The sequence below is a fragment of the Aquarana catesbeiana genome, linkage group LG13 (assembly GCF_042186555.1).
Source record: "Aquarana catesbeiana isolate 2022-GZ linkage group LG13, ASM4218655v1, whole genome shotgun sequence".
NCBI classification, from domain to species: domain Eukaryota; kingdom Metazoa; phylum Chordata; class Amphibia; order Anura; family Ranidae; genus Aquarana; species Aquarana catesbeiana.
In genome coordinates, this window is record NC_133336.1 from 56,522,076 (window position 1) to 56,549,358 (window position 27,283).

Genomic DNA, 27,283 nt, shown 5'->3' on the forward strand with positions numbered 1-27,283 from the left:
ATGTAGATTTTACATAGCACCCCAACTTTTTTGAAATTGGCAATTTACAAAAACTCTATACAGCCTTTACTTTTGCTGAAACATTCTCTCTCCCCCTCCCCTCCAAGCAGAAGTTAACTTGACTATACAAAAACAGTGCTGAACAAGTTGTGTCAATACAATGTAGGACCCTAGCAGTTCCTTATACTGTACCTTTAGAGGACTCAGCCTGTGATCCTGGGTGCACCAAATCCTAAACTACCATAACAGACCAGTCCAGACTCTTCCTGAGTTGCCAGCAGATGGATCAGCATCCTACCTACTCCAACCTTGAATAAGCCTAACTGTTGGGTGCCTTCCTGAAAACAGAAATATGTATACCAGCTCTTAAGAATAACAGCCATATCTAAACTGGCAAGCTACTGCATTTGGGTAACTCAGGAGCAGGCAAATATTTGTATTGGTAGCACCAAGGGCTTGCATTATATTGCCACAGCCTTGGCCAGGGTGATAAACTGCCTCCAGTGGGAGTGTCTATGATGTCCTGGGCTACCAGGAAGACTGACAGCATCCAGTAGAGTACTGTGGGAACATCTCCAGAATAAAAGGTAAGTGTTGTAGTCAGAGAATATATTTAGATCTGCTGGGCATCACTTTTTTTTTAAGTTAAGATATTAAAGCACACTTGACAGGTACCCAGACTTTCTACACATCTCTACCTTGTGGAATTAATTGTAAGGCAACATTTGACACCAATTAGACATAACTTTTCAACCACTGACAAGTAAAGTGAACATTGATTATCCCATTATAATGGCATCTGAAAGTTGGCAGGATAGATTAGGCAGCAAGTAAACAGGTTTTCCCTGAAGCTGATGTGTTTAAAGCAGGAAAAATATTTTGCAGTTTGTTGTGTATGAGGTTGTGTAGCTGCATAGGATGCCCATGCTGACCCATGTCCACAGCCAAAAGTGCCTACAATGGGCATGTGAGCATCAGAACTGGACCACAGAGCTATTGAAGAAGATGGCCAGGTTTGATGAATAATGGATGGCTGGGTATGTATGCTTTATGGGAAGAAGGAAAGCTGGCAGAGGCAATGTGATGCTTTGGGCAATGTTTTGCTAGCAAACCTGGGGCCTGTCATTCATGTGGATGTTACTCGACACAAACCATCTGCGTAAACATTGTTGCGGACCAAGTACATCTTCAAAGAAATGGCATTCCCTGATGGAAGTGGCCTCTTTCAGAAGGAAAAAGTGCCCTGCATAAAATGATTCAAGAATGGTTTGAGGAACACAACGAAAAGTTCAGGTGTTCACTTGGCCTCCAAATTCTCCAGATCTCGATCCAAATCAAGCATCTGTGGTATATGCTGGAAAAACAAGTTCAATCCATGGAGGCCCCACCTCACAACATACAGGCATTAAAGTATCTGCTACTGATGGCTTTGGTGCCAAATACCACAGCATACCTTCAAAGGTCTAGTGGAGTCCATACCTTCATGGGTCAGGGCTGTTTTGATGGAAAAAGGGGGGTCCACTTAATATTAGATAGGTGGTCAAAGTCAGGGTTGTAATGGAGGTCAGAAATATTAGTATTTTTTGGGTGTTTTTGTGGAAATCAACAGTGTGTAAGCAGTTTGTCTGCTTAATTAATCTAGGTGGAGGTGATGTTCTCCACAGGGGGCACAGACAGCATGGTGTCCTGTAGCTAGAAAAGCCAGACGTGCTGGCACCGGAGTTGAATTCAAAGTACAATTGAATTTCCCTATGCTGGCAGGAAGAGTCATTCTTTTGCTGAGCTTTCGCAGGTGATGGACACAGGGGAACTTGTCTGCCTGTACTCCTAGGAGGCTAAAAAATACATGGAACTACTGAGACTTGTTCTGTGTGGCGTTCTGAATACTAGGACTTTTATTCTGTTCTCTGCTCTTCCTTCAACTACCGTCTGTGCGATCCTAAAGTGGAGGCCAGGACAAAAAGCCTGTCAAGGACCCAAAATGCCTTTGTGAAGGACCTCTGCCGAGGACACTATTGGCTGGTGAGTCCCTAAATTGCTGCCCTTTGCCCCTGGACTTTGTACCGGATTGTGCCATTTGATCCTGAACTAAGCCCCTGCCGGACTAGATTTGTTGCCCTGTGCCCCTGGACTTTGCTGTACTGGACTGTGGCCTGCTACTCTGTGCCTGGAAGGTGCCCTGCGATTCTGTTCTAGGCCTCTGCTGTACTAGACTGCTTTCCTGTGCCTCTGGACTTATCCCTTCGATGTGCTCTATTTCCACCCTGTTATATTTTTGCACGTCTCTCACGGTGTTGGAATTATTGGCTTGTGGCCTTCTCTTATCTGACTCAGTTTTTTAACCCCCCGAAATAAAGAACCCCTTGCTCCGTGTGTTTTGTTCTACCCACACCTCCATCACAGGTGTATATAGCCTCCACCTAGAAGTATGCAAATTTAGTGATCATGGAGACTTTATGCACTACATATTTACATATACAACTGGCTTTTAATTTCTAAATCCTATTTTCGGTAACTTAAAAAAAAACAGGTTCAACAATACAGCTCTTTCACATATTGTTTAATTTAAATATAAAAATTAAATTTAAACTGCACAAAGAAAAACAAAGAAGCAAAACGTTATAACATAGTTATAAAATGCTTTAATAAATAGTTTTTTTTCTGAACCACTTTAAGAACATGTCAAACAAAAAACGCACTAAACATAACATCCTGCTAAGCGATTCCGGCATTGTGGTATAAAAATTATTTTCAAGCATCCATGTTCATTGGCCAAAAAAGTTTACACTTTCAGATAACCACCTACTCTAGTGGTGTTAACTGTCTGGATGTTTAAATAGCATTTGAGGAGAGAGAGTAACACAAGCGCCATTTGCCCACTTGCCCTTTTGAAAACCGTAAAGCCTTGAAAAAAAAAAAAAAAATACAAAAATAAACGCTCAAGATTTACATTTCTAAATCTATATTTTTTAATGAGGCAAGTCAATCTTGAGTTCACCGTCTTAGTTGGAGCAGAAAAATAAAAAATAAAAAAAGAGGAAAAATTGTTCCCTTCATCAAGCCTTTGATTTAACGAACAAAAGAACATTATGTAATACTACTTTCTGAAACTTTCAAGAAAAGGAAAAAAACAAAACAAAAAGAAGACCAAACAAACTGACGTTTGGCATCACAGACATTTTATGTTTGATTGAAGCCAACAGATCTTTTTAAAACCAGAACAAGGGCTCATGAACATTTCTATATTCTATTTACACATATCTATGCCAGGTCACAATGTAGGTACAAGCTGACCAAATGTCTCACACAGATTATATTAACTTTCCTTTCTGAATCTGGACAACAAATACAAAAAAAAAAAAAAAAATCTGTCAGTCATAAAACCTACCTTCTGTAACATAAATTAAAAAGGAATGGCATTGTAAAGAACAAAGAAATTTCAAAATATTGTTAATAAATCAAATATACAGAGCGATTCCTTTAATATATACATATTTACAAGACATATGTTTACAATAGAAAATAAACGTCTCTATGGACAGAACCCTAGGAATCTGTGTGTGTGTATTATATATACACACACACATATATACACATACACACATATTTTTTTGAAAAGCAGAAAATAGTCTTTGATAGTTGCTATAGAAAAAGTTTAATCTCAAGGCACTTGTCACATACATCAATACTGCAATCCTAAAATAAAAAAATACAATATAAAACTTAAAATAAAAAAAGGACACTTAAGCCACAATTTAGGGGTCTTGGACTTGCATTAATATTGTTCCTGTTAAAAAGACCCATAAGGCAAAAATCTTCAGAAACCAATACTAGAGGCAAAAAGTGGAGTGCTAGCAGGGCATAGACATCTAACACCACTTTGTCTGGACAAAGTGGAAACACTGCAGTTTATTGGACAAAGACAACAGTCAACTCAAGAGAGATTAAAAAAAAAAAAAAAAAAATTAAAAAAATAAAATAAAAATTTAAATTAAAAACTACTTCCTTTTCTCAAACTGAAAAGGGTTTGGGCACGGATTTTAAATTATAAGCAAAAAGAAAAAGGAAAAAAAGAAAAAAAAAAAAGAAAAAAAAACACAGCTTGTAAACAAGTATACAATTTTTGCATAACAGTTTTACATGATAAAAACAAAACAAAATACAGATAACCTTTGTCTCCTCTTGGCTTAAAGAGGACTTAAAGCAAACTTATAAAAATAGCAACTATCAAAGAACATTTCTTTTTTGTCTTTAGTTGTCACAAATAATTTATGTAGAAATACTACAGCAAAAAATAGAAAAAAATAACTTTTTTTTTACATAATAAAGAAATTAACAGAGTCCAGATTTTAGTCCGGAACTGTACGTCCAGATGAAAAGAGGGCTTTGGTGGGTATTGCTAGGCAAGAAGCCAAAGACCCCTGGTAGTGGTGGAAAGACCAGTTTTGATAATTGGAGATGAATTCTGTCACTCCGCGTCTTATCCTAGAATAGGCACAATGTCCTTTGTCTACAGCTCCGGCTTTCCTTTCCTTCAGTGGGGTGCATTCACATTTTTAACACAGGTGTTAATCTTTTTGTCATAGTCTGTCCGATGTGGTTTTTTTACAGGGGAATTTTTGGAGCAGTCTGCATCTCCTATGCTTATAGAAGTCTTTGAGTATTTTTGTGAGAGGCACTCATCCTCCCCTGTGTCCTCCTCTTTATCCACTACATCCTCCTTCATCGCCTCAGAGGCAGAAGTTCTGTTTTGGTTGTAAAGAAGGTTATTGCATTCATTATGAATGTCTCTATAAGGCACCCCAATTGGGTTCCATATTGGGTTTAAAGGTTGACGTTGATTGTTTGTTTCATCTTCGCGGCTTTCTCGCCTTCTCTCTCGCTCTTTTCTTCGCTTTCTCATCCACCAAACGCAAATGATTATGCACGTCACCCAAACAATTCCAAATACAACACAAAGAACTGGGACTAGATAATCTACAATTAAAGAAAAAAAAAAAAAAGTTGAGGACAGACGTAATTTAGAGTTTTATATCAGTCAGGGCAGAGATTCAGTGAATTGCATGCCCAACATATATGGGGTCTAATTTCCTAAAGTTAATATCTAAACCAAAGGTGATCTGATCCTTTTTTTCCCCTACACAGTCACATTCATAATATGACCCAATGTGTGTGGACACCTAACCAGCACTCCTATATGAGCTTTTTTTGGACCATTCCAGCACCATGAGCATCAACATTTAGTGGGCCCCCAGTTTGCAGCATCCAGTTTTCTGAATAGGATTTCCACAAGATTCTGGAGAGTGTCTGTAGGATTAATGCCCATTCTGTTAAAAGAGCATTTGTTAGGCCAGGTACTGATATTAGATGAAAAGCCCTGGCTTGCATAACAAAGGTGTTCAAATAGGGTTGAAGTGCATTCTGTGTAAGCTACTAGAGTTGCTCCACACTGATCTGGTCAAGCCAAGTCTTTATGGACCTGGCTTTGTGCATCTGCGGTGCCCAAATACTTTTACTCCTAAAAAGGGACTTCAGATGTCCCATCACCTGACATCTTCAGCTTTTTGGGCACCCAATGGCACCTCAATCTCCTTGTTTACACTAAATGCTGAAATACTAGTTTTGGGTTAGAATGCACAGAGTTAAAGAAAAAAACATCTTATTTTCAATTTTCTATTTCCTTAGCACACCACAAATTAGTTAATTTTTTTTTTTTGGATGAACAAAAAAAAAAAAAAAATGAAGAAGGAGTACCAGTTCCCTAAATAGGTTGGAATTTGGCTATGTTGTGGGCTGTTGGACAGTTTCAATGAATAAAGCAGAAGTGATCATATTACTTTTTCTCTTTGACTCCTGACCATTATTCTATTCAAGTGCGTATCTATGAACATGAGGTTATTACTAGATCTAAATTAACTAAAATGGCCATGGTCTCTAGGCACCAGCAGTTTGACAGATTTCCTGGGCAGCCAATTTAAAGTAGAAGTAAACCCCCCTATTGTTTTCAGCCAAGGAAGCTGCCATCTTGGCCTCGGTTTAATTTTCAGTTGTTATGATGGTGCACATGTGATCGGCTATTACACCACCCATTGAATGGTTTGACAGCTTGTCTGAGAACACAGTCAATGTGACAGTTAGAATTTCCGGCATGCCGGAAATGCAACTTTTTTTTGAAACTATTAAATCAATGGGTTTACTTCCGCTTTCGGGATAAACCATAAATCTGAATATTTGGGTGATCGCTGCATGCGTATTCAGTCTGAAGAATCTTGCCATACATATCTCCATGTCCATTTAAATAATGCTGTAGCAGCCATGGACTGGACTGCAGACATCAGCAGAATCGTCAGTCCAAGAGAATGTCTGTCTATTATGCGGATATCTACTCCCATTAAAAAAAAAAAGTGCTGTAGGTAAAAAATAAATGTTACCCACCTGAACTTGAGCTATCCACCACAACGGTTTCAACTTTTACTTCCACGATGGCCTGCATGACCGTACTGTTTTGCCTTTTGGTGATGGCATTGACGACTGTATTGGCAGCGTCTTGAATAAGGCTCTTGTCTTGACTATCAGTTTGTGAGACAAATGCCTGCAAGAAAAACACACTCCGATATAACACACAGAACAACTCAGTTATAGAAATGTTGATATGGAATCATCTGCGTGCCCATACAGCTTCAGAGATACTGAATTTTTAATGACCTATTTTCATCCCATACACAATTATGCACCTATGTTGGCCTTTTTAACTAAAGTAAGAAACACAGGTTAAAAGTGAAGTACCTATAGAAAAATTGTGTTTTTTGTAGAGAGAATTCCAGTTGACTGCCATGGATTACTCCAGTCTGCACTTAAAGTGGACCTGCACCTAGAACATGGAAATGATCTACATATCCTTAAGCAGTAAGAGTTTCAAAACAAGCCATTCCCAACCTCTCTAGCTGCTTGTAGTGTGCAGTCATTTGTTCTTAAGATACCCAAAGATCACAACTCTAAAAGTGCAGATTCAGTCAGTTTCTAAATGCTTAGACATTTCTGCTGGTTGTTTGGAATAGAAGGTAAGCAGGCTGCCAAAATATTGCACTTCATAGAGAGAAGCCGATTGTAGCACTTCTATGGTGAATATTGAAGTCAAGTTCCCCCACAATGCTTGTAACTACAGTGGCAACTGGGAGTTTTGTTTTAACTACTTCCCGCCCACCGTCAAATTATGGCGAAGGGGTGCGGCTTTCGTTCTGGGATGACGTGATATGACGGCGCCCAGTTTAGCCACGATCGTGCGCCCCTGTTCCTCCTATAACACAGGTGGACCCCAATAAGGAGGTAATGAAGGGGTGTCCACCTGTGTTATAGGAGGAGCCCTTATAGATCTCCCATAGAGAGGAGTTTGTCTCCCATGGTTGAGATGCAGGACCTTTCATTCTATAAATAGTGTAGGACCCCCTGATAATGGGGTACTTTGACGCAGTAGTGGGCTTAGCACTATATGGCCATATGGTGTAACCAAATCCCCATATTTTTGAATATGTTCAGGTTTTAAATAGCCTTGCAGGATTTAAATTTCATTTTTGTATGTGTGTGCAGTAATCTGTTTAGTTCTGTTTGCGGTCTTATAGCAGCACCATCTTGAATGTAAACGCATTTTTAGGGTGTGCCCCCCCCAAGTCTGTTTGCATGACTTACACCAGTCTGCGCTCAGTTATGCCAATCAGTGCTGCATATTAGTGCCTCCTCATCAGTGCTGCCCATCAGTGTTGGAGAAAATGTACTTATTTTAAAAATTTGCTGACAGACTAAGAAAAACTTTTCTTCAAAATTTTTTTTTTTTTTTTTTTAGCAAAAAATAAAAAAACCCAGCGGTGAATAAATACCACCAAAAGAAAGCTATCTGTGAAGAAAATGATAGAAAATGAATTTGGGTACAGTGTTGCATGGCTGTGCAATTGTCATTCAAAGTGTGACAGCACCGAAAGCTGAAAATTGGCCTGGGCAGAAGGGGGTGAAAGTGCCCTGTAAGGAAGTGGTTAAAGTGCTCTCACTGCTGGTTTAGAATACGTAAATACTTTAGTGGCAAGGTCTGGGCAGGGGTTCACTTTAACTCCTGGTTAACAAACATTAAACGCTTACATACATTCGGCAAAACAGAATCCTTAACATCCCCAACTTTATAAAATGGCAGTCATCTTTTTACTAAATAAAAGCATACTTACTACTGCAACTTCTATTGCTTTTTCCGTTGAATATGAGAAGTCGCATAAGAGTATAAGCTGTTGGTCTTTGGACACTGTCCTAATGGATGGCAAATATCGGATCTCTGAGCAAATGTTTTCCACTGTGGTTCCCTTGAAAGAGATAAGAAGTCATTAGCACATTTTTACACTAACAACCATCTTTCATCAGATCAAGATTTTCTCTACCCTGTACATGAGCTTATATTAAAGGGGTTGTAAAGGTAAAAATTTTTTCGCCTTAATGCATTCTATGCATTAAGGTGAAAAAACTTCTGACAATACCGCCGCCCCCAGCCCCCCCCCCCCCGTTTTACTTACCTGACCCCTCGAAAGTCAGCTTCTCGTTCCCGACATCTATTCCTCCGCTCACCCTGGCCACTGATTGGCTACAGTGGATGGATTGGAAGCAGCGCAGCCATTGGCTCGCGCTGCTGTCAATCACATCCAATGACGCGGCGCGCTGGAGGGCGGGGCCGAGTGATACAGTGAACGGCTATAGCCGCCGGCTGTATCACGGGAGCGCGCCCGCAAGCACTAACCACCATGCGAGGGAGCTCGCATTAAGGTGGTTAATGCTTGCGGGGAGGAGCTGAAGCAGCCGCCGAGGGACCCCAGAAGACCAGGTTCGGGGCCACTCTGCAGAACGAGCTGCACAGTGAAGGTAAGTATAACATGTTATTTTACCTTTACAACCCCATTAAAGCTAATTTCTAAGCAAAAAAAGATTAATACATATACAGACTTTTTTTACCTGCTAAAGGATTAGTATTTTTGTCTTCCCAGTTTAGGCAAAGCTGCCACACAGGGCAGTCCTGTCTGGCAGGGCATGTGACCTGATTTTGCTCTGCTACAGTTTAAAGTTTAGCTCAGGGAAACTTTTAAAATTGCCCCTTGCAGCGGGGCTGTGCCTGCACTGCAGGGGTTAATTGCTCGTTTAGGTCTAGGGAACACAGGAGAGAAAACTTAAAGAGGTTGTAATCACCTTGTAAAACAACCCATTCAGTTTAAAATGGAAATGAAAAGGTAAAATGTGTGTACAGAAAAAAAAAAAAAAGATTATAAATAAATTTTTTTTCCCTTTTTTATGTAAAGTGATCACATTCCCTCTGTTCTAAGCTACATAAGAGCTGGGAGGAAGAGAAGCAACAGTACACTGAGCTTCCTAGTGAAAGGCTGTGAGAGGGTGGTGGTGGTGGTGGGGGTCAGGACAAGTCTGATCATTGGAGGAGAGCAGGCTGAGTTCCCAGCATAGCTAGAGAACTGACTATGGCGTGCTCTTGTGCTTAGTGCAGTCAGTTATTAATGGGAAAGCAGAGGGACTGGCAGGAACATCAGGGATTTCACACAAGGAAGCAAAATAAAAAAAATAAAAAAACAGGACACTTTCTCATACAAGTACAGCAGGCACATATCAGGAATATGAAATGTTGGGGTAAAACTCTTTAGCCAGATCCTCCGCATTGCTAGACTGATCCCTGCACTGTCTACTTCCATACTCCTTCAAGGGCAATTATATAGTCATGCAATCATATGGTTAGTGTGTAAGGTTTAATGCAATTGTTTTGTGTACTTTGTAATGCAACTGATGCATCCAGGTCTGTATGAGACTTGCATATATTTGAGTTTTTGTTAAACACTTTAGACCCCTTTCACACCGAGGCATTTTTCAGGTGCTTTTGGGCTAAAAATAGCGCCCGTAAAGCACCTGAAAAACGGCTCTCGTGCAGTCTTGGTGTGAAAGCCTGTGTGCTTTCACACTGAGGCGATGTGCTGGCAAGGATGTTAAAAAAAAGTCCTGCAAGCAGCATCTTTGGAACAGTGAAGGAGCAATGTATATAGCACTCCTAAACCACCCCTGCTCATTGAAATGGATGGGCAGCGCCTCCGAACCACCGGCTAAGGGCAGCTACAGCGGCGCTTTGCGGGTTGTTTTATCCCTTTGACTGCTAGCGGGGGTTGAAAGCTCCCCGCTGGCGGCCGAAAACCTCTGCAAAAACAATGGTAAAGCGCTGCTAAAAATATATCGGCGCTTTACCGCCTTGGTGTGAAAGCAGCCTTAGGGAGACCAATTTTCCCACAGCGCTATAAAAGTGATCAGGCAACTGTAGACTTTTACCAGAAAGCCGAGTGCCAGCTGAGAAACTGCAGCCATGATCCTGGTATAACCCCTTGCTGCCCAGGATGTATACAGTATATACATACACTGGGCAGAAGGCGATTAAAAAAGTCCATGAGACATTCACTGACAAACGTATTGCAGAAATCTCGCAGATTAAAGTAATAAAAGGCAGACATGTCACCCAGTTATCTGCTCTGTGTAGTGGTTTAGCACAGAGCAGCCCTGATCCTCCTCTTTTCGGGTCCTCGCAGGTGGCTCCAGGACCCTCCCTCCAGCCCCCATAGCAAGCAGCTTGCTATGGGGGCTCCCAGGCCGCTGCTCTGTATGTCTATTCACACACGGAGCAAGGCTCGGCCCCACAGCCACTCTCCTCATTGGATCACTGGCTGTGATTGACAACAGGCCATTGGCTCCTGCTGCCGTCTCATCGCTTGATCAAGATGGGGGTCAGTAAGTATTAGAGGAGGCTACTGCACACAGGTGGTTTTTAGCTTCATACATAGTATGCATGAAGGTAAAAAAAACATGACGCTTTACAACCACTTTAAGATCATGGGTCTTTGAAATGGCTTGTGTCCAATTAACCCTACTAAATATTAGGGTTTATTTTATATTAATTCCTCTATACTACAGAGTTAAAGTGTAACTGGTAACTATAGCCATGGTGACCAAGCAGAATGTACTCTTTAGCAGATTAAGGGCCACGTTGACCATTCAGGATATGCAGCTAGAACTTAACTGCAGCACTGCGCTATTAAATTAACACAAGGTCAAGATTTTAACATAAATTTAAAAAAAAAAAAAATAAATAAAAATGTAAAGAGGGATAAATTTTCACCTGTGGAATTTTCTCATTACTGAAGATTAAGGTTATCCGCGCACAGTTATTGTCCAGGTAGCCAGTGTTGGGCAAGCACTTGACGATGTTTGGCCTGTCGGGGGCGCTGCATTCCCCCCATTCTTTGCATGGTGGTTGGAAGCATTTTGCTGAGGAGAACTTCGGTTCACATTCCTGATCCTGGGGACACTGGTTCTTATGAAGTGTTTCCAGCAAACAGGGCTTACGTCCACACCAAGTCTGAAGGCACAAAAGATTGTACATTAACCTTTTATCTACATTGAATATACATATAACTGTATTCTCCCTGTGAAATTGTATTACAAAAGCAAGTTTTGGCGTGTTACATCATGCACCTTGGAGAATTTGCGGCTATTGGGTTTCCTGAGGAATCTAAATATTCAGCCTTAAATTGTAATCAGGGCAAAATAAAACAAAAATGCAGTACATGCACATTCTTTCACGTTTATCTCTTTGAAGGTCCTGCAAGTACAGAAAGCCACCTCTTAATATAGGAGAGAGAGTTGTTCTTTAGTCCAAGAAAACAACTTGGAAGACTCCTTGAGATCACAGAAAAGCGCGCACAGGCCGAAAAAAGCGTGCACAGGCCAGATTTGTGGCTGTATCAACCTGCTTTTTGATTGTACTTTTCAAACAGAATTACAAAAATGCTTTCAATAAATACTTCATATACTAAAAGGAAGAAAATATGAGAAGTCCCTTGACAAGGTTGTAACTGTGCTGTTGAGTTAAATCAACAAAATCTTGACTTTGCCCCCTTTCAATTTCAGTGCAAGGAATCAGCTAAGACAGAGGCGGCTGACGTTCTGAGCCAAAATTTGAGAAAAATCCACTATAAAAGTTTGTTACTATTCACACAGCATACCCAGAAATAAAAATTATATATACTTTTTTTTTTTTTTTTTTTTTTTTTTTTTAACTTTAGAGGTTTCCAAAGAGAAGGCCCCGCAGCAGATTTGTGGGCAATCTCAGTCCCCGCACAGACTGAGGACTCCATGCACTCGCTCTCTAACAAAGGCAGGAGGCGCCAGCTTTTACATTTTTAACCCTTTGTTAGTACAGTGTTCAAATTAGATTAAAGCTGAACTCCAGGAATTCAGCTACTTTGTAAAAACTGCAGGCATATCATGAGTTAAGCCCAATGAGGTCCCTGCAGCCTCCTAAACTTATCTCTATGATTTATATTGGACAGGTTTATTGTGCTCCAGAAAAATTACTTCTGAGATGCAAACGCCAAGTTGCTGGAACTGCCATGCCTGCCCTTCCCCCATGCCCAATCACAGTAGTCTTTATATTATGTGAATTCATTAAAAGAGTGAAAGGGCAGCAGAAAAAAGGGGCAAACGTGTACAGCGGGAGTGGGAGTGAAATAAACCTGACGCATATAATAGAGAAAAGTCACGGAGGTGACATGCACCTAACGGAACTTAGCTCATAGTGTGCCTGAACTTTCTGCAAAGTTGCTGAATTTCTGGAATTCAGCTTCAAAGTGGTTCTAAAGGCTCAAGGTTTTTTTTTATCATGCATTCTATGAAGGTAAAAAAAAATCCCCCCTGTGCAGCAACCACTACCCCCCACTTAATACTTACTTGACCCCACCTTTATTCCAGCGATGTGCACAAGAGCCTCAGCTCTCCGGGGACTCTCCCTCCTCATTGGCTGAGACAGCAGCGGGCGGAGGCGAGCCGAAGCTCCGTGTCTGAACGAGCCTGCTTGGGTGCCCCAATTGTAAGCTGCTTGGTCTGGGGCACTCGGCAGGAGAGAGGAGCCAAGAGCACTGGCAAGGGACCCGAGAAGAGGGTTGGGGCTGCTTGGTTCAAAACCACTGCACAGAGCAGGTAAAATATAACAGGTTTGCTTTTTGGTTCTTTAAAACTGATAATGAAGTACAGCACAGTACAAACAGGGTTAATTAAGTTAAAGAGGAAGTAAACCCTGATGGGTTTTACTTTTTTTGATCTCTGCAAAGTAAAAGCATAATGTGCTAGTATGCATCGCATACTAGCACATTATGTGACAATTACCTGCAAACGAAGCCCACGCTGTCCCCGCATCCATGTTCGCCCCTCTTCCTTGCAGGGCCACAGACTCTGGCTCTGAGACTGGCCGGAGTCACGTGACATCACTCCCGCCAGTCACAGCACTCGCTAGTTTAGAAACAGGACGGAGGGCCGTTTCTTCACAATGCATGCCCCGATTACATCATCGGCGCAGTACAAAGTATATATCTCCTAAATGGTGCACGCTTAGGAGATATTGACTGTACCAATAAGGCTTATCTATAGGTACAACTTGAAAATGGAGGTTTACAACCTATTTAAACATTACTCCACAGCCTGCTCCCAAACGTTATAAAGCAGGGAGGGCTTGGTGGGATTTTTAAGCAAGTATATAGGCAATCAGAAATTTTTATGTCAAATAGAAACATGAAACAAATATAAAAATTATTGTTATACCAATTTGGTTGCAAAAATAGAGATGCACTTTAAGGTAAAACTAATACCAAGTTTTGTAGAGCACTGCAAGTTAGACCTCTTTCACACTGTGCCGCCACTGGCGTCAGCGGTAAAGTGGGGCCATTTTTAGTACCGCTTTACCGTCATTTTAGTGGCGCTATTCAGCCGCTAGCGGGGCGGTTTTAACCCCCCGCTAGCGATCGAATAGGGTTTAAATCCGCCGGAAAAACGCCGCCAGTGCGGCGTTTTGCCAGCTGTATCGCTGCGCTGCCCCATTGATTTCAATGGGAAGCAGCGGTCGAGGAGCGGTGAGTTCACCGCTCCAAAGAAGCTGCTGGCAGGACTTTGACGCCCTGCAAGCGCACTGCTCCAGTGTGAAAGCCCTCGGGAGTGAATGGAGCAGCTGTTTTAGAGCGGTTTGCAGGCACTATTTTTAACATTATAGTGCCTTCAAAACGCTCCAGTGTGAAAGGGGTCTTAGGCAGGATCACAGTTTTGTTTTTAAAGTTGAACTAAACTCGCCTACCCTTTTACAGGCAAGAGAACTGCCACCTTAGTCTTTGATCTATAGTTGCCATGATGCTGAACATGTGATCAGTTATGGCACCAGTCATTTAATAGCTTGACATTTCAGTTGGGAGCCAACATAACCACAATAGCAGCTGTAAGTTATAACTGAAGGTATTACTGAAATGTAATGGTTTTGGGAACAAAAAAAAGTTTGGTTGATTAAAACTGGTTAAGCGTCCTGTTCCATACCTTGGTACACTCTATCAACCCATCCAGACAGTGACAGACATTGCATTCCTCATCCCATTTGCTTCCGTGTGGGTACTGTGTTCCCTTCAGCCAACAAGATCTTCCAGAGACAATCACTAAAAAAGCAGCATGAAAAACATGTCAGACAACAGGATGGTTCAGATCTGCTGCCAAACTGTCCATATAAATGCTTACAGAAGTCTCCAGCACTTAAGCTGGATATGGCAGGCCAATTACCTTCCTGGCAGCGCAGCCCAGCTCGTCCAGAAGGGCAGGTGCACTTGTAACCGTTTATTTCATCTATACAAGTGGCACCGTAGCCACAAGGGGAAGACTGGCATTCATCGATGTCTACAATAGATAAAAAAAAAATAATGTGAACCATGCTTGGCAGAGCTCTGTTGTCAACACAATACACCGTAATCAAACATGGCAGCGTCAGCTCCATTTATAGTACAAAGTGTGCGATACACGGCAATGGCCTTTTTCAAGTGCCACACAGCTGCTTAGACTGAGCCATTTGATCTCCTCTGCTGTTTGTCCATAAAGTACACAATATACACATAAGTACTTTTACCTCTAAATAAGCACTGTGAAAAAAAAAAGGGGGGGGACATGACTACAGCTGCAACTTAAAAAAAAAAAAAACACACAAAAAACAAAAAAAGGTATTCCAACGTAAAAACCTACAGATTACACCAATAGGGCAATCTGTTGCTTAAAGTAAATGTAAAGGAAAACATTTGATAACAAAACAAAAAACAAAACATGTAATCTTTACCTGCTCTGTGCCGTGGTTTTGCATAGAGCGCCCTGATCCTCCTCTTCTCGGGTGCCTCCCCCAACTTGCCAAGTGCCCCCATAGCAAGCCGTTTGCTGTGGGGGCTCTCATGCAGGCTCACTCCCAAGCCAGCTCTGTGTCCATAGGACACAGCTAGCGCTGCTCAGCCCCGTCCCCCCTGCTTCCACCTCACTGGCTGTGATTGGCAGCAGCAGAAGCCAATGGCTCCTGTACATCGCTGGATTGAGATTGGGCTTGGATAAAGTTGGGTAATAACTTCCCTGCTCTCCTTTCTTCAATTTGACATTATAATAAGTATGGAAATACTGACATTGTGAAAACCCTGCTCTGGGTTCCTACAGCAGCCAGTCTCATGAAAAAATTTACAGGCGTGGTCAACTTAACAGGTTTAGGGACTTCTATCTGGCCAGAGCTGGCAAATCAGTAGCAGTTTCTGAAATTCAGTCAGCTGATATCATGTGACAAATACCATGGCATATACTGTACAGTCAAGTGAGCCCCTGTGAATCGGTGCCCTAATATCACTGGTTCAGCAAATTGTGTACAAACCATGGACAAATGCCACAATAAATTTATAAATATCATGCAGATAGAAAGATACTTAAAATACAGCTACCATTATTTAAAGTCAGCATGTAAAAAGAAAAGCAAATACCCTCAATAGGGATCCACCGATACCAGTATAAGTTTAATACCGTGTATGAGTACTGATACTTTTTCTGAAGTACTTGCCGATACCAATACCCATATTTAGTTTTTTTTAGACTAATGAAAAATTATTATTATGTAGATCAGTATGCACTGAGGGGTGCAGGGTAGATGAGAGGTGCAGGAAGAGGAGAGAGCTCCCGCACAGAGTCAGGGGAGGAGAAGAGGGCAGAGGACAGTGTTGGAGGAAACTCTGGATAGCCTGGAACAGTCAGTGGGACCCCAGATCGGAGCACTCTGTAGTGATTAGAGCTAGGGGTAGCTGAAACTCACGATTTGGGCAGCAGTGCAGCATAGTCTTTTTTGAAGGACATCTGCTTTTCTAGGGAGTGAGCCAGTACCGAGAGGGAGGGACTCTGGGACCAGGACACGAGGAAGGAACTTGGGGGTCAGCCAGGACAGCCAGCCCCCCATTCACTTCAGATCTGCTGCTTCATGTCAGTCACAGAGAGCAGCACCGATCACGGAGATCGGCCGTACACCGCACTGACCAGGAGCTAGCATAACTATCCAACTCACTACCCCCACTGCCAACCACACTCCTCCATCCTATGGCCAGTCCGGGCCTGCTTGAAGGCATTGGTTTGAGTATCAGAGCATTTGCACGAGTACAAGTACTCATGCAAATGCTTAGTATCGGCACCGATACTGGTATCCATGCAACACTAATCCTCAAGATTTCATAGAAGAAAATTGCTCAAGAAAAAATAAATAAAATGAACTTACTAATCCTGCAATCAGGTCCTGCAAAACCAGGGGCGCATTCACAGCGAAACCAGTTGACACCATCAACACAAATTCCACCATTATAGCTGTGGAGAGAGACAAAATCCGCATTTTATATTTCACTATACTCTAATAAAAATTTATACAAGTAGCAACATATAGACTCTAATTAAAATTCACCCTTCAATGTTTTGGATCAGTAGCAGATGCTCCAAACCGGTAAAATATATCAGATTCAATACCAATGTTTAAAGTGTCTACAGACACAAGACAAGGTGCAATCAATCCAGCTGGTTATGGCTGAAGAAGGCAGTAATTATCTTACTCTATACACTTTCCCAAAAGACATCTCCAGGTTGAACATTCCCAGGGGCAAGTGGATGGGCTGGAATACATTTCACGCAAGTAAACTTCTATTGCCGGTCATGTAAGTGCTACTCCTCCCCAAGCCAAATATGCACATTTGTAAGATCCAAGTTCAGTCAAAATTAAAAATAAAATGCAGCTGTTGCATGGTAGACAATCAGACCAATATTAGCAGTGATTACTACTAGTGCAAGTCAGGAATCTAGCTCCTAGTTGTTTTTTTTATAAGGGCAAGTGCCTGGTTTTAAATTCCAGAATTCACTTATACAGTAACCCAAAGTATCAGTATGTGACAATCAAAGAATCACCCATTGACAAGACAAAGCTCCCTTCTATACATGAAATGGTAAATGTGGTTGAACAGTAAAATCTAATGAAGAGTCAAATATACTCACCATGGGTAGGGATTGCAATCATTGGTATCTATCAAAAAGAAAAAAAGGATTATTAAAACAAAAAAATTTAAAAATCAGCACATAAAACGTTAAATAAATATCTATAAATGCATTTGACTGGAAACGATAGCTACTTAATTTGACCATGTTTTATTTGATCTATGAACCACGTCGCACTTTCTGTCCTAAGATACAGTAGACAAACCGTATTTTAATTTATTAAGAAAGCTAGATGAATGCATTCAGCTTTAGTCTTTCACATCTCTCTGGCATGAAGATTTATTTTATTTGATAGTGCCCACAGATTCATCAGTAGCTTCCGGAGTAAAGCAATTAGAGCTCAAGCCAATACTTGCTCATCTTTTCCTTCAAAAGATCTTACATTGCAGTGTTCCTATAACTGGTACTTCTAAAACAAGTTATCCTCAACTACATAAAAAGGTCCATTTTAACTCTACCCAAAGTTTTTAGTTGATCCGTTCTTTGTTTATTTGTGGACCGGGTTAACCATCGATTTCTCAGACCCCAAAAGCAAGATTTTAGCAGTAGATTGCAATCCATCCCAATCTGACATGGCCATAATAAAAGGATCTTGGGGGATTGGACCTTCCAATCATTTGCTCTGCATTATGAAGAAATCTACTGGACAGGGACACTGTTCAGTGCTTTCAGCAGTTCATTGAAAACCTGTGCACCCAAAAAATACAAAGCCAGACTGCACGAGGGGTCTTCAAACAGTTTCTGCACTACTATATACACACACACACAAAATAGTTTAAAAAAGTGCAAACATTTTTTGAAGAACCCTCGTAATTCCTCTGTACAAAGAATTTCCCAGGCAGAGGAGCCTATTGAAAGGCAGGCTTCTTTGGGAAAGTATGTGACATGTTCTCTTTAAATCTGCAGTAAAAAAAACAAGCTGAGTGAAATCACTGAACGGTAGAAAAAGGTGAAAAGTAGGCCACATCTCAAGCTGTATATAAATGCTTGTATATCATCTGTCTTCCTTAGCTCTTCTGAATACATAAACACAAGCTTCTTTTTCATAGCCTCCAGCCATCTCCCATCCCAAATGAGTCAAATATGTTGGCAAATAAATGAAAAGGATAAAACATGTTAGGAGACACACCTATATCCTAAAGGAACAAAAAAAAAGCACAGGCTTACTCTGCGTGCAGGTACGCCCCTCCCATCCTTCTTTACACATACAAGAGAAGGAATCTCCGTTGCCCACGCAAGTACCACCATTTGCACAGGGGTTGGGAAGACAGCTGCTGTTCTTGGCTGTACAGGAAAACAAACATTAAAATTATTTTCAATTTTAGTTCTTTGCCCGTTAGGATGTGTTTTACAACCACTGACATTACACACCACTTTACAATGAGGATATCAGATTTGTTCAGTCTTATGCAGGCAGAGACTAATACTGATGTCCCCACATGCTTTGTAGTCACACACAGGCCTATCAGAAAAAGTCAATAAACCTATCAACATATAGAGAAAGAAAGTACTTGAGAAACCTACACAAATATGAACAAAACACGCTTCATTTAGATTTAGTTTTCCCAAGAGCAGGAGAGCCATACTCCATCATGAGTACAGTTCTCAATAAGGGACTGCAGTGTGAATGAGCAGGATAAAAAGAACCTGGTGGGCACACTTGCGGAGTAAGGGCTGTTCAACCGTGGGCAGGATTGCACACTGCAAATAGCTAGAAGAGGGAGGACATGGGTGAGTAATGGACCAGGTAGGCTGCACTCTGGGGATAAGCCTTAAAGGGCAGCTTGTATCAACATTTAGGTTGTCCTCCTAAGCAGCCCATGAGTGAAAACGGAAAAGAAAATGGACTGAAACTTAGCCGATCCCTGCTGAACTGGCTGAAATTGGATGTATGGCCAGCTTTAGATTCACCCAAACGGCTTTTTATGCTCCTCTAGAAAAGTCTTGCTATGGGAAGCAAAACAATTAGCACAAGATCATGCAGTTTATGTTGAAATACTAAAAGTAATAATAATAAAAATAATAAAAAATAAAATAAAAATAATAATATGCATTGAAATGAAAGCTAAACTTGTTACTAAAATTCACTTAGCATTGACGATTTCATACTTAAAAGGGCATTTCATTAATAAAGCAAAAGGAAAATGTGCTTATATTTGGCTATCTACGCTCTAAGACACATTCCATATCTGTCAAGAAAAATACCATAAACAGATAAGCCAGTGTAAAGGATGGGAAACCCCATTAATTCAATGCAATGTGTACACAGAAAAATACACACACACCAGCAGCTACACAAACACAAATTGCACAAGTCTCATGTTGGAGCAAACTAATAAGTACTGTAGTAGCCGTTTATAACAACCACCATTCTACTTTTAAAAGAAACAAGAATCTCAGCGTCAATGGTTATGCTTGTGTACAAACATTCACAACGCTCATTTGTGTTTCTGAATGTCTGCGTCATAGAGACTTTGCAACACATTTATTAAGCAGTTGTAGGCCTGTAAGGAGACAGTCACATGACCCGTCATTTATGTGACCAGATTCTCCCGTCAGATTCTTCTCTGCAGCGATATGCAGTAAAAGAGTCAATGGGATACTGCAGTCTTCGCACCATGGCCTACATTGTATGAATGAAGCACAACATGCAGGAGCAGTGTGGAATAAACACTAAGGCGTCCATTGGAGATCGCAAAGCAGTGTCCACCCTCCATAACAATTGGGCACCAAGTCACACACCTCTGCATTTTAAATCGCGGGCAGATGTCGCGATTCTGCCTGCAATTTCAAAACCGCCGAAGTGTGAATGACAAATCGCAGAACACACATTTTAGATGCCATTCATTTGCATGGCACCTAAAAATCACAGTGCGGTTCTGCCACGAGTATCGCAGCAACCCACATCGCGTGAAGCATGTCGCATAAAAATAGCTCCTGAACTTTTTTTTGAGTGACAAGCTACACATGATGCGGGGCGCGGCGATTTATCTCACGGCAGAATGGCACCGCGATTTTAGTTGACATTAAAATGAATGGCATCTCAAATGTGTGTTCTGCGATCTTTTATTCACACCTCGGCACTTTGAAATTGCAGACAGAATCGCGGCAAATCTGCCTGGATTTAAAAATGTAGAGATATGAATGCAGTCTAAGGGGAAGGGAAGAATCAACCATCAAGTCATGATATGAAAAGTAGCAAACCCATTCTAGTTGACAAAATTGCACTTTACGTATATAAAGCTGTCCTTGTCAATGCACCACAACAGATAAATTAGCAACATGCACCATTTTTAGCTATGCAAAAATGATGTGCCTTGTAAGGTGCATAGGGGTGCCAGTCAGGAGTGAATGAATGGCACTGCAGTACGTGTTACTATAACACACAGGTGTGAATTCAATTCGAAGAGGTCTCCTGTATTGACCACACCACCTACCCACCGACCCCCATAGCTAAAGCCAACAATGTGTCATTAAGTAGCAGCAATACCAAAAGTGTCACTTCAAGTCACTGCAACTGGAAATCAAAATTATTCTTCTCACCAATATTACAAGTGGCTCCTTCCCATCCTGAAGTGCATAGGCAGCGAAAGGTGTCTCCAGTATCATAGCATGTACCCCCGTTACTGCAAGTATTTGAATCGCATTGATATTCACCTGTGAAAAAGCACAAAAGGGTCAGTAAAAGATATCTGCAAAATGCGTAAGGCACTACATGGCATTTCTAGCAAGATTAACAAGTATTTTTGTATTTGCATTAAATGTTTTTTAGCCTCTAAACAGAAAGCAAATGCGGCCACTGCATCTAAGGACTGGTAAACTGTATTACATTTGTTATTGGGTTTAAATACACTTTAAAGAGGTCTTCCACTGAAAAAAGCTACACTAACAATACCAAATTCATTAAATATTGTATTCATATTAAAGGAAAAAAGTATTCTACTTACGTGAGTGACAAGTTTTGCCCTTCCATCCATTCTCACACTGGCAAACAAAATCATTGACCAGGTCAATGCACCGACCACCATTCTGACATGGATTTGGGTTACAGTCGTTGTAATCTAGCCAAAAATGGAAACATATTATAAAATAGCTGCTAAAAGGCTCAAGAAAACGATAAGCACATACAGCGGCCAACAAAAGCATGCATGTTACATCTTAAACTAGCAAACATACTGATCATAGCATCAAAAAATTTAACACCGACTTACTTATGTCACAGAACTCTCCACCCCAACCGTTTGGACAAAAACACCTAAACGAGTCAATTTCATCGGTACAAGTGCCACCGTTCTTGCAGGGATTCCCAAGACAGTCATTTATGTCTAAATTAGAAGGTGACATGTTTAAGAAACTCAACGTTCAAATTACATCCAAAAAGTATTAAAGGATAAGTCCATCCAAAAGCGACATTTCTATTTTCAGTATATGCTAGCGTTAAAGCACTTGAAGATTTCTCTCACTCAGCAACTCAATTGGTGAGATCTCGGTTTATAAAGGGCATCTATAGCCCAAATTTTACACTTAGTAAGGGGGGAGAAGCCCTGTTGTATTATTTTTTTTTAAGACACTGTCTGTGCCCTACTGGGGAAGATTCTTTCTATTTGAGCTGTTACCAGTGTCCCTAGGAAATTATGAAAAAGTGTATGAAAAACAAATGAGAAAAAAAAAATCATTTGGTGGTCCCTGGAAGACAAGGTCTAGGAAAATCTCCCTACAGGAACACCTATTCCAGTGACAGCTGTGTAAGAGGGAATTTCCCCTAAATTGGAGAAATGTCCTTCTACATGTTGGGTCTCTGGAACCGGAAATAAAGGGAAAGCTTCCCAAAGGGAAACCAACTGCATATCGATAGTCGGGTTCAGATTTTGACATACTTTTAGTTCCTGGCCACCTGTTGTGGTCATTATGAGATTTCCCACTCTACCTGTTAAATTTTGATTTACTTTAGATTATGAAGAATGCAGTAGAAGCTGGAAACCCAAAGGTGGATAGACCTACAAGAAGTCAAGACCTACAAGAAGTCTCTGCTGACTGATTACTTGGCCTCTCCCCTCTAACCAAAATATCACTTCGAGATTGACTGACCCCTTTAAAACCTTAGAACTATCCTAAAACACTCCCATTAAGAAGTCTTATTAGATCATTCATTTTTTTTTTTGGTGCACCTGATTCAGCTAATCAACATTTTCAGTCTCTAAAAACTTCAAAAAAAGAAGAAAGATCAAAAAGCCTGCCAAGGATTCCCAATCTCCAGTAGCTTAAGGATAGATTGAGAAAAAAATGGTTTAATATGCACAATTAAGCAAAGTATTGGTTTTACTGCCATGAGAACTGGCTGCACCAATATCTAGGGCAGGGTTTCACAAAACCCTCTAGAGGTTTCTAGGGGTTCCTTAAGCAACGAGCAATTTCTTACTCTCAGATAAGTTCCCACTGACACCAATGATCTGTTTAGGTATCTGTCTTCCCAATGCTCACAAGTGTAAGGAGCATTCTTCCCAGTGACCATTAAACTAATGAATCAAGAGTTGTAGATCTAGTCATTTCTAGCAGGGGTTCCCCTGAGACCTGAAAGTTATTTCAAGGGTTCCTTTGTGTTGAAAAGTTTGAGAAAGGCTGATCTAGGGTCTGATAGTGCAGCACCAATTCCAGTCAATGGTTCTCCTTTGAATGCGCAGACGAAAGAGGACACTAGAACGGATGCTTCTGAATGCTCTATCGTTCTTTAAGTTAATCATTACATTCCCATTTGTAACAAGAGATGCTCCCATCTTTCCAAATTTTAGTGCTTTTAAGTTTTCAGTTTCTTAGAAATGTAGAAAACAATTCACCATAAGACAGTATTATACAGAATGCACATACAACAAAAAAAGTCTACAAGACTTACTCTCATGGCAATAGGCCCCAGTGAAGCCTCGGTTGCAAGAACAGGTGAAATTCCCTCTCGGCAGACTAATGCAGCGTCCGTGAGGCCCGCAGACATTGGAAGAGATGTAACGGATACCTTCCTGGGTGGCATTAGTAGAAATCGCTATTGTACAGCTGTCTATGACTAAAAATAAAAAAAAGACGTATTAATGATACTGAGACGCATGCCATCAGCTGCGAAAGGGTGTGCTGACAAAGAAACCCACAAGACGTGAGTTCTCCACTTCAAACTGTAATAGAAACACCACCAACATTTGTGCAGCGCATTCAGCACAGCAGTTTGCATCCCTGTTTTCTCTGCATGAATCTACAAATATAGCCCTGACCTGGCTGAAGAGATCCCTACTGAGAGACATTGAAATCTGAATGTGTGTTCCTGTACGTGACAACTGCTCCTCAACACATCACAAGTCGAACCAGAGAGGCTTTGGCCTCATATTAGGCAGAGGTTCTAAATTTTCAAAATGTAGAATTGCATAGAGGTTCTGAAGGGCTCGATCATGCTGTCTCTGCCGCTAAAAGGAGGTAGCAGTTGGGGAGAGGAGGGGGTTTACCGTCCCCCAACCACTAGTGCGAACGAGCCCTAAAAGTGGACGTTTTGCTAATTTTAGACAAAGCAATGAAGAGGCAGAATCCGTCAGGTTTCCATTAGGATATCTTTGCTTACTTATCTCAGAGAAAGAGGAAATGAGATGCAAAAGAAGAAACCATACCTTTGACAGTCGTCACCAGAACAGGTGTTTCTATTAAACTTTCCCTCTCCTTTTGTTCCAGTGACAGTAATCAGTAACCGTAAATGTTAGATTACCCTAAACTTTCTATTCTGATGACAGTGGTCACCAAAGTGAATCATGTGAAAATCGGAACATGGTAACCCTTTCCTACTTAACCAAAAACTAGAAAAGAAAAAAAATGAGGCTTCCAATTTGAGTCACAACCAGACTTCCTAAAATAAGCCAAACATCTTTCCACACAGTGCATTAAAAATGTTGAAAGTTTCTAGGAACCATGCCTACCACCCCTTTCCATATACCTCTGCCCTTCTCTCAGAAACAATCACTACACGCCTAATCTTAAAACTTCAACTAGTTTCCAGGAGATAATGGGAATTCACTCTAAATAAAGTTACAGATGATCATGCTTAACATTTGAAAAATACACTGAAATTTTATAAACCAAAAAATGTTATATTACACATGCATATAAAATGTAAAGATTGCCTCCATTTACCTTTGCATGATCCGTCTTTGCAGTGATCTTTAAGATGAGAACAGTTCTTTCCATCAAAATCGTCAGAGCATGCACAGTAATAATCTCCACCTAGGTTGTAGCATAGGGCTTTATTCTGGCAAGGGTTGGGGTCACACAAGTCGATATCAACCTGAAGAAAAAAACAAATTTAAATTCAAATTAATTGTATGTAAAAACTATTTCAGAAAACTTCCAAGCAAAACAAAGCCAGTCAGAGTGACTAGGGCAGTTGTGTTCATGTTGCACCAAGGTTACAACACGTGCACATTGATAAACCATACTTTGAATTGATCGCCTTAAAACACGTCAAAAAAAAAAAAAAAAATTAAAAATGAATGAAGTTTTAGGGACTGCCAAGCTTTAAAGGCAAGTTAAACAATACAAAGACACTGGGTTATCCAAGGCTTAAAATTAAAGACTCAAAGACACAAGTCTCTAAACATTCCATTAACTGTACAATTTCCATACTGGCTTGTATTTCACTGTCCGTTAATCCCGAACACAGAAATAGTGCGATGAAAATGGCCTGTGGTCAAATATCCAGGCAACCTTTTTGCTGTTGTCGAAGAGCTGGTGCAACTAGTCAGACACATACGTGCCACTGTGCTAAAAGAAACACACACACACACACCCCCCCTCCCTCTATTTTAGTATGCAGCAGGCAGGAGCCAGCCATGTTCCAGAAAGTAGAGGAAATAAAAAAAAAAAAAAAAATAGATTGCAAGAAACACATTAAAACATAATGCAGGTCAGTTAGTACAGGTTGAGATGTCTGTCTGCAGTCACTATTAGAACAAAAATGCCAAACTTAAACAAATGTTAAAACCATGTAAACCTTTAGGCAGTTATGTCCTTTTAAGGCAGTCCATCTTAATAAATGGCTTTCTACTTGTCTTGACTTTGGTTATTAAAGCCAGATACAGAAATTTGTCACAAATCTAAAATGTTGCAGTTTTATGCCTTGGAGAGGAAAAAAAGGTTGGTAATTTTACAATATTGAAATTGTGTATCTGGTGATTTTTTTTGTGTATAGCTTTTTGTACAAAAAAAAAAAAAAAACCCCAGGAGGAAAAAAAAATAAAAATTTACCGACTGTATGCTTAGAGTATCCCACCTTTTGCAAAAATGAATGTCCCAATTTTGCAAAAAGCAAAAACGTGCATTCATTTAAATTTTTTTATGTTTTTGCATTTCAGCCTGCAAAATCACTGCAACTGCAGATAAGGTGGATTGCAGGTGCAATGCTCGGGCTTCTGTAGACTGCTCCCCCAGCCCTTGGCCCATACAGAGATATAGACCTTTAGCTATAGGGAGTATCAATGGACTACAAGTGTGGTTACTGCAAAAGGTGTTTTTTTAATTATTAATAAAAATATATATCTTATCCTTTGTTGCATAACAGCAGTGATAATCTTCTGCAACCTCTCTGCAGCCACTTTCTAGCTACATACAGCAAGTCCAGACTGCATGCACTACAACAATGATGGCTGCATGGCATTTCTCAGGTTGGATTTTGCAGAACGTTTTCAACAGACAGACTAAGATATCCAACATATCTTAACGGGACAGATTTACTAAAACTGGATCAGCTTCTAGCCCACATTCACACAGAGGGCAGGTTTGAAATCATGTGAGTTCAGCTGAACTCGCACGATTTCAAACCTGCATTTTTTTAAATTCCGGGGACGATTCGACAGTCCACACCGGTTACCTGTGTTCATGGGGGAAATTGAGCGATTTTCTTTCCTGCAACCAAATCACTCTATGGCCAGCTTTGCAGGTGGATATACACTATAAACAACCCTAATGCACACAAAGACAACCAACCAGGATGACTGAAATTTCTATAAATGACCCTTTAATTCCAGGGTAAGGCAGAAGGTACAAGATCATAAGACCTAAAAGCCACGTTAACCCCTTTGCAAACGCAATACGACTTTTTAAGCCCAAGACTTAATTCTGCAGCCGAAAAGTAGGAATGTGAACTGTATGTTTCCAGTCCCACTGTCAATCAGAAACACAAATCAGTTATTGTAAAGTTAAGGCTCAGTGTATATATCTCTCTCTATCTCTCTCTATCTCTCTATCTCTCTATCTCTCTATCTCTCTCTATCTCTCTCTATCTCTCTCTATCTCTCTCTATCTCTCTCTATCTCTCTCTATCTCTCTCTATCTCTCTCTATCTCTCTATCTCTCTCTATCTCTCTATCTATACACACATACACACACACACACACACACACTGGATGCTTTTTGACCCGCCATGTGAAATATTGATTTCCATTGAAGCTGTTCACTCTGCAGCGCAACTTAAAAAAAAAAAAAAAAAAGAAGAGTCCCGTGCATTTTTTGCGCACTGCAGTTCAGGTGCAAATTCCAAGCTCATCGAGTTCTATGGGGAACGCTTCTGAATCAGGCTTGTGTTCAGGATTTCAACAAGGATTGAGCTCCTACAGTAGTAGACACCTTTTTCTACTATGTAATGGTCAGCACTGAAATCAAAGCTGTGAAAAAAATCTGGCCCTGAACCTTGCACATTTGCATCAGAACTACATCAAAAACACACCTGAACAAAGGCTTTTTTTGATTTGCAGTGAAAACGGACATACAATTTGCACTGGACATGTGTGAACCCAGCCTAACCGATGCAAACAAATCGTGCTAAACTTAGTCTGAG

General features: G+C 40.7%; 1 protein-coding gene across 2 annotated transcripts in view; it reads right to left on the reverse strand.

Moving 5' to 3' along the window:
• Window positions 1-2,543: 2,543 nt before the first annotated feature.
• The window catches only part of JAG2 (jagged canonical Notch ligand 2), a 134,504-nt gene continuing 109,764 nt past the window's right edge, over window positions 2,544-27,283 (reverse strand). For both annotated transcript variants that reach the window (XM_073609944.1, XM_073609943.1), the window contains 14 exons: window positions 24,586-24,736; window positions 23,315-23,479; window positions 21,636-21,749; window positions 21,372-21,485; window positions 20,968-21,081; window positions 18,592-18,708; window positions 17,425-17,452; window positions 16,664-16,749; window positions 14,665-14,778; window positions 14,428-14,543; window positions 11,192-11,431; window positions 8,214-8,345; window positions 6,436-6,592; window positions 2,544-4,977 (listed from right to left, as the gene is read on the reverse strand). In XM_073609944.1, coding sequence (XP_073466045.1) covers window positions 4,535-4,977; window positions 6,436-6,592; window positions 8,214-8,345; window positions 11,192-11,431; window positions 14,428-14,543; window positions 14,665-14,778; window positions 16,664-16,749; window positions 17,425-17,452; window positions 18,592-18,708; window positions 20,968-21,081; window positions 21,372-21,485; window positions 21,636-21,749; window positions 23,315-23,479; window positions 24,586-24,736 — 2,091 coding nt within the window. In that variant the 3' untranslated portion in view covers window positions 2,544-4,534. The remainder of the gene's footprint in view (window positions 4,978-6,435; window positions 6,593-8,213; window positions 8,346-11,191; window positions 11,432-14,427; window positions 14,544-14,664; window positions 14,779-16,663; window positions 16,750-17,424; window positions 17,453-18,591; window positions 18,709-20,967; window positions 21,082-21,371; window positions 21,486-21,635; window positions 21,750-23,314; window positions 23,480-24,585; window positions 24,737-27,283) is intronic.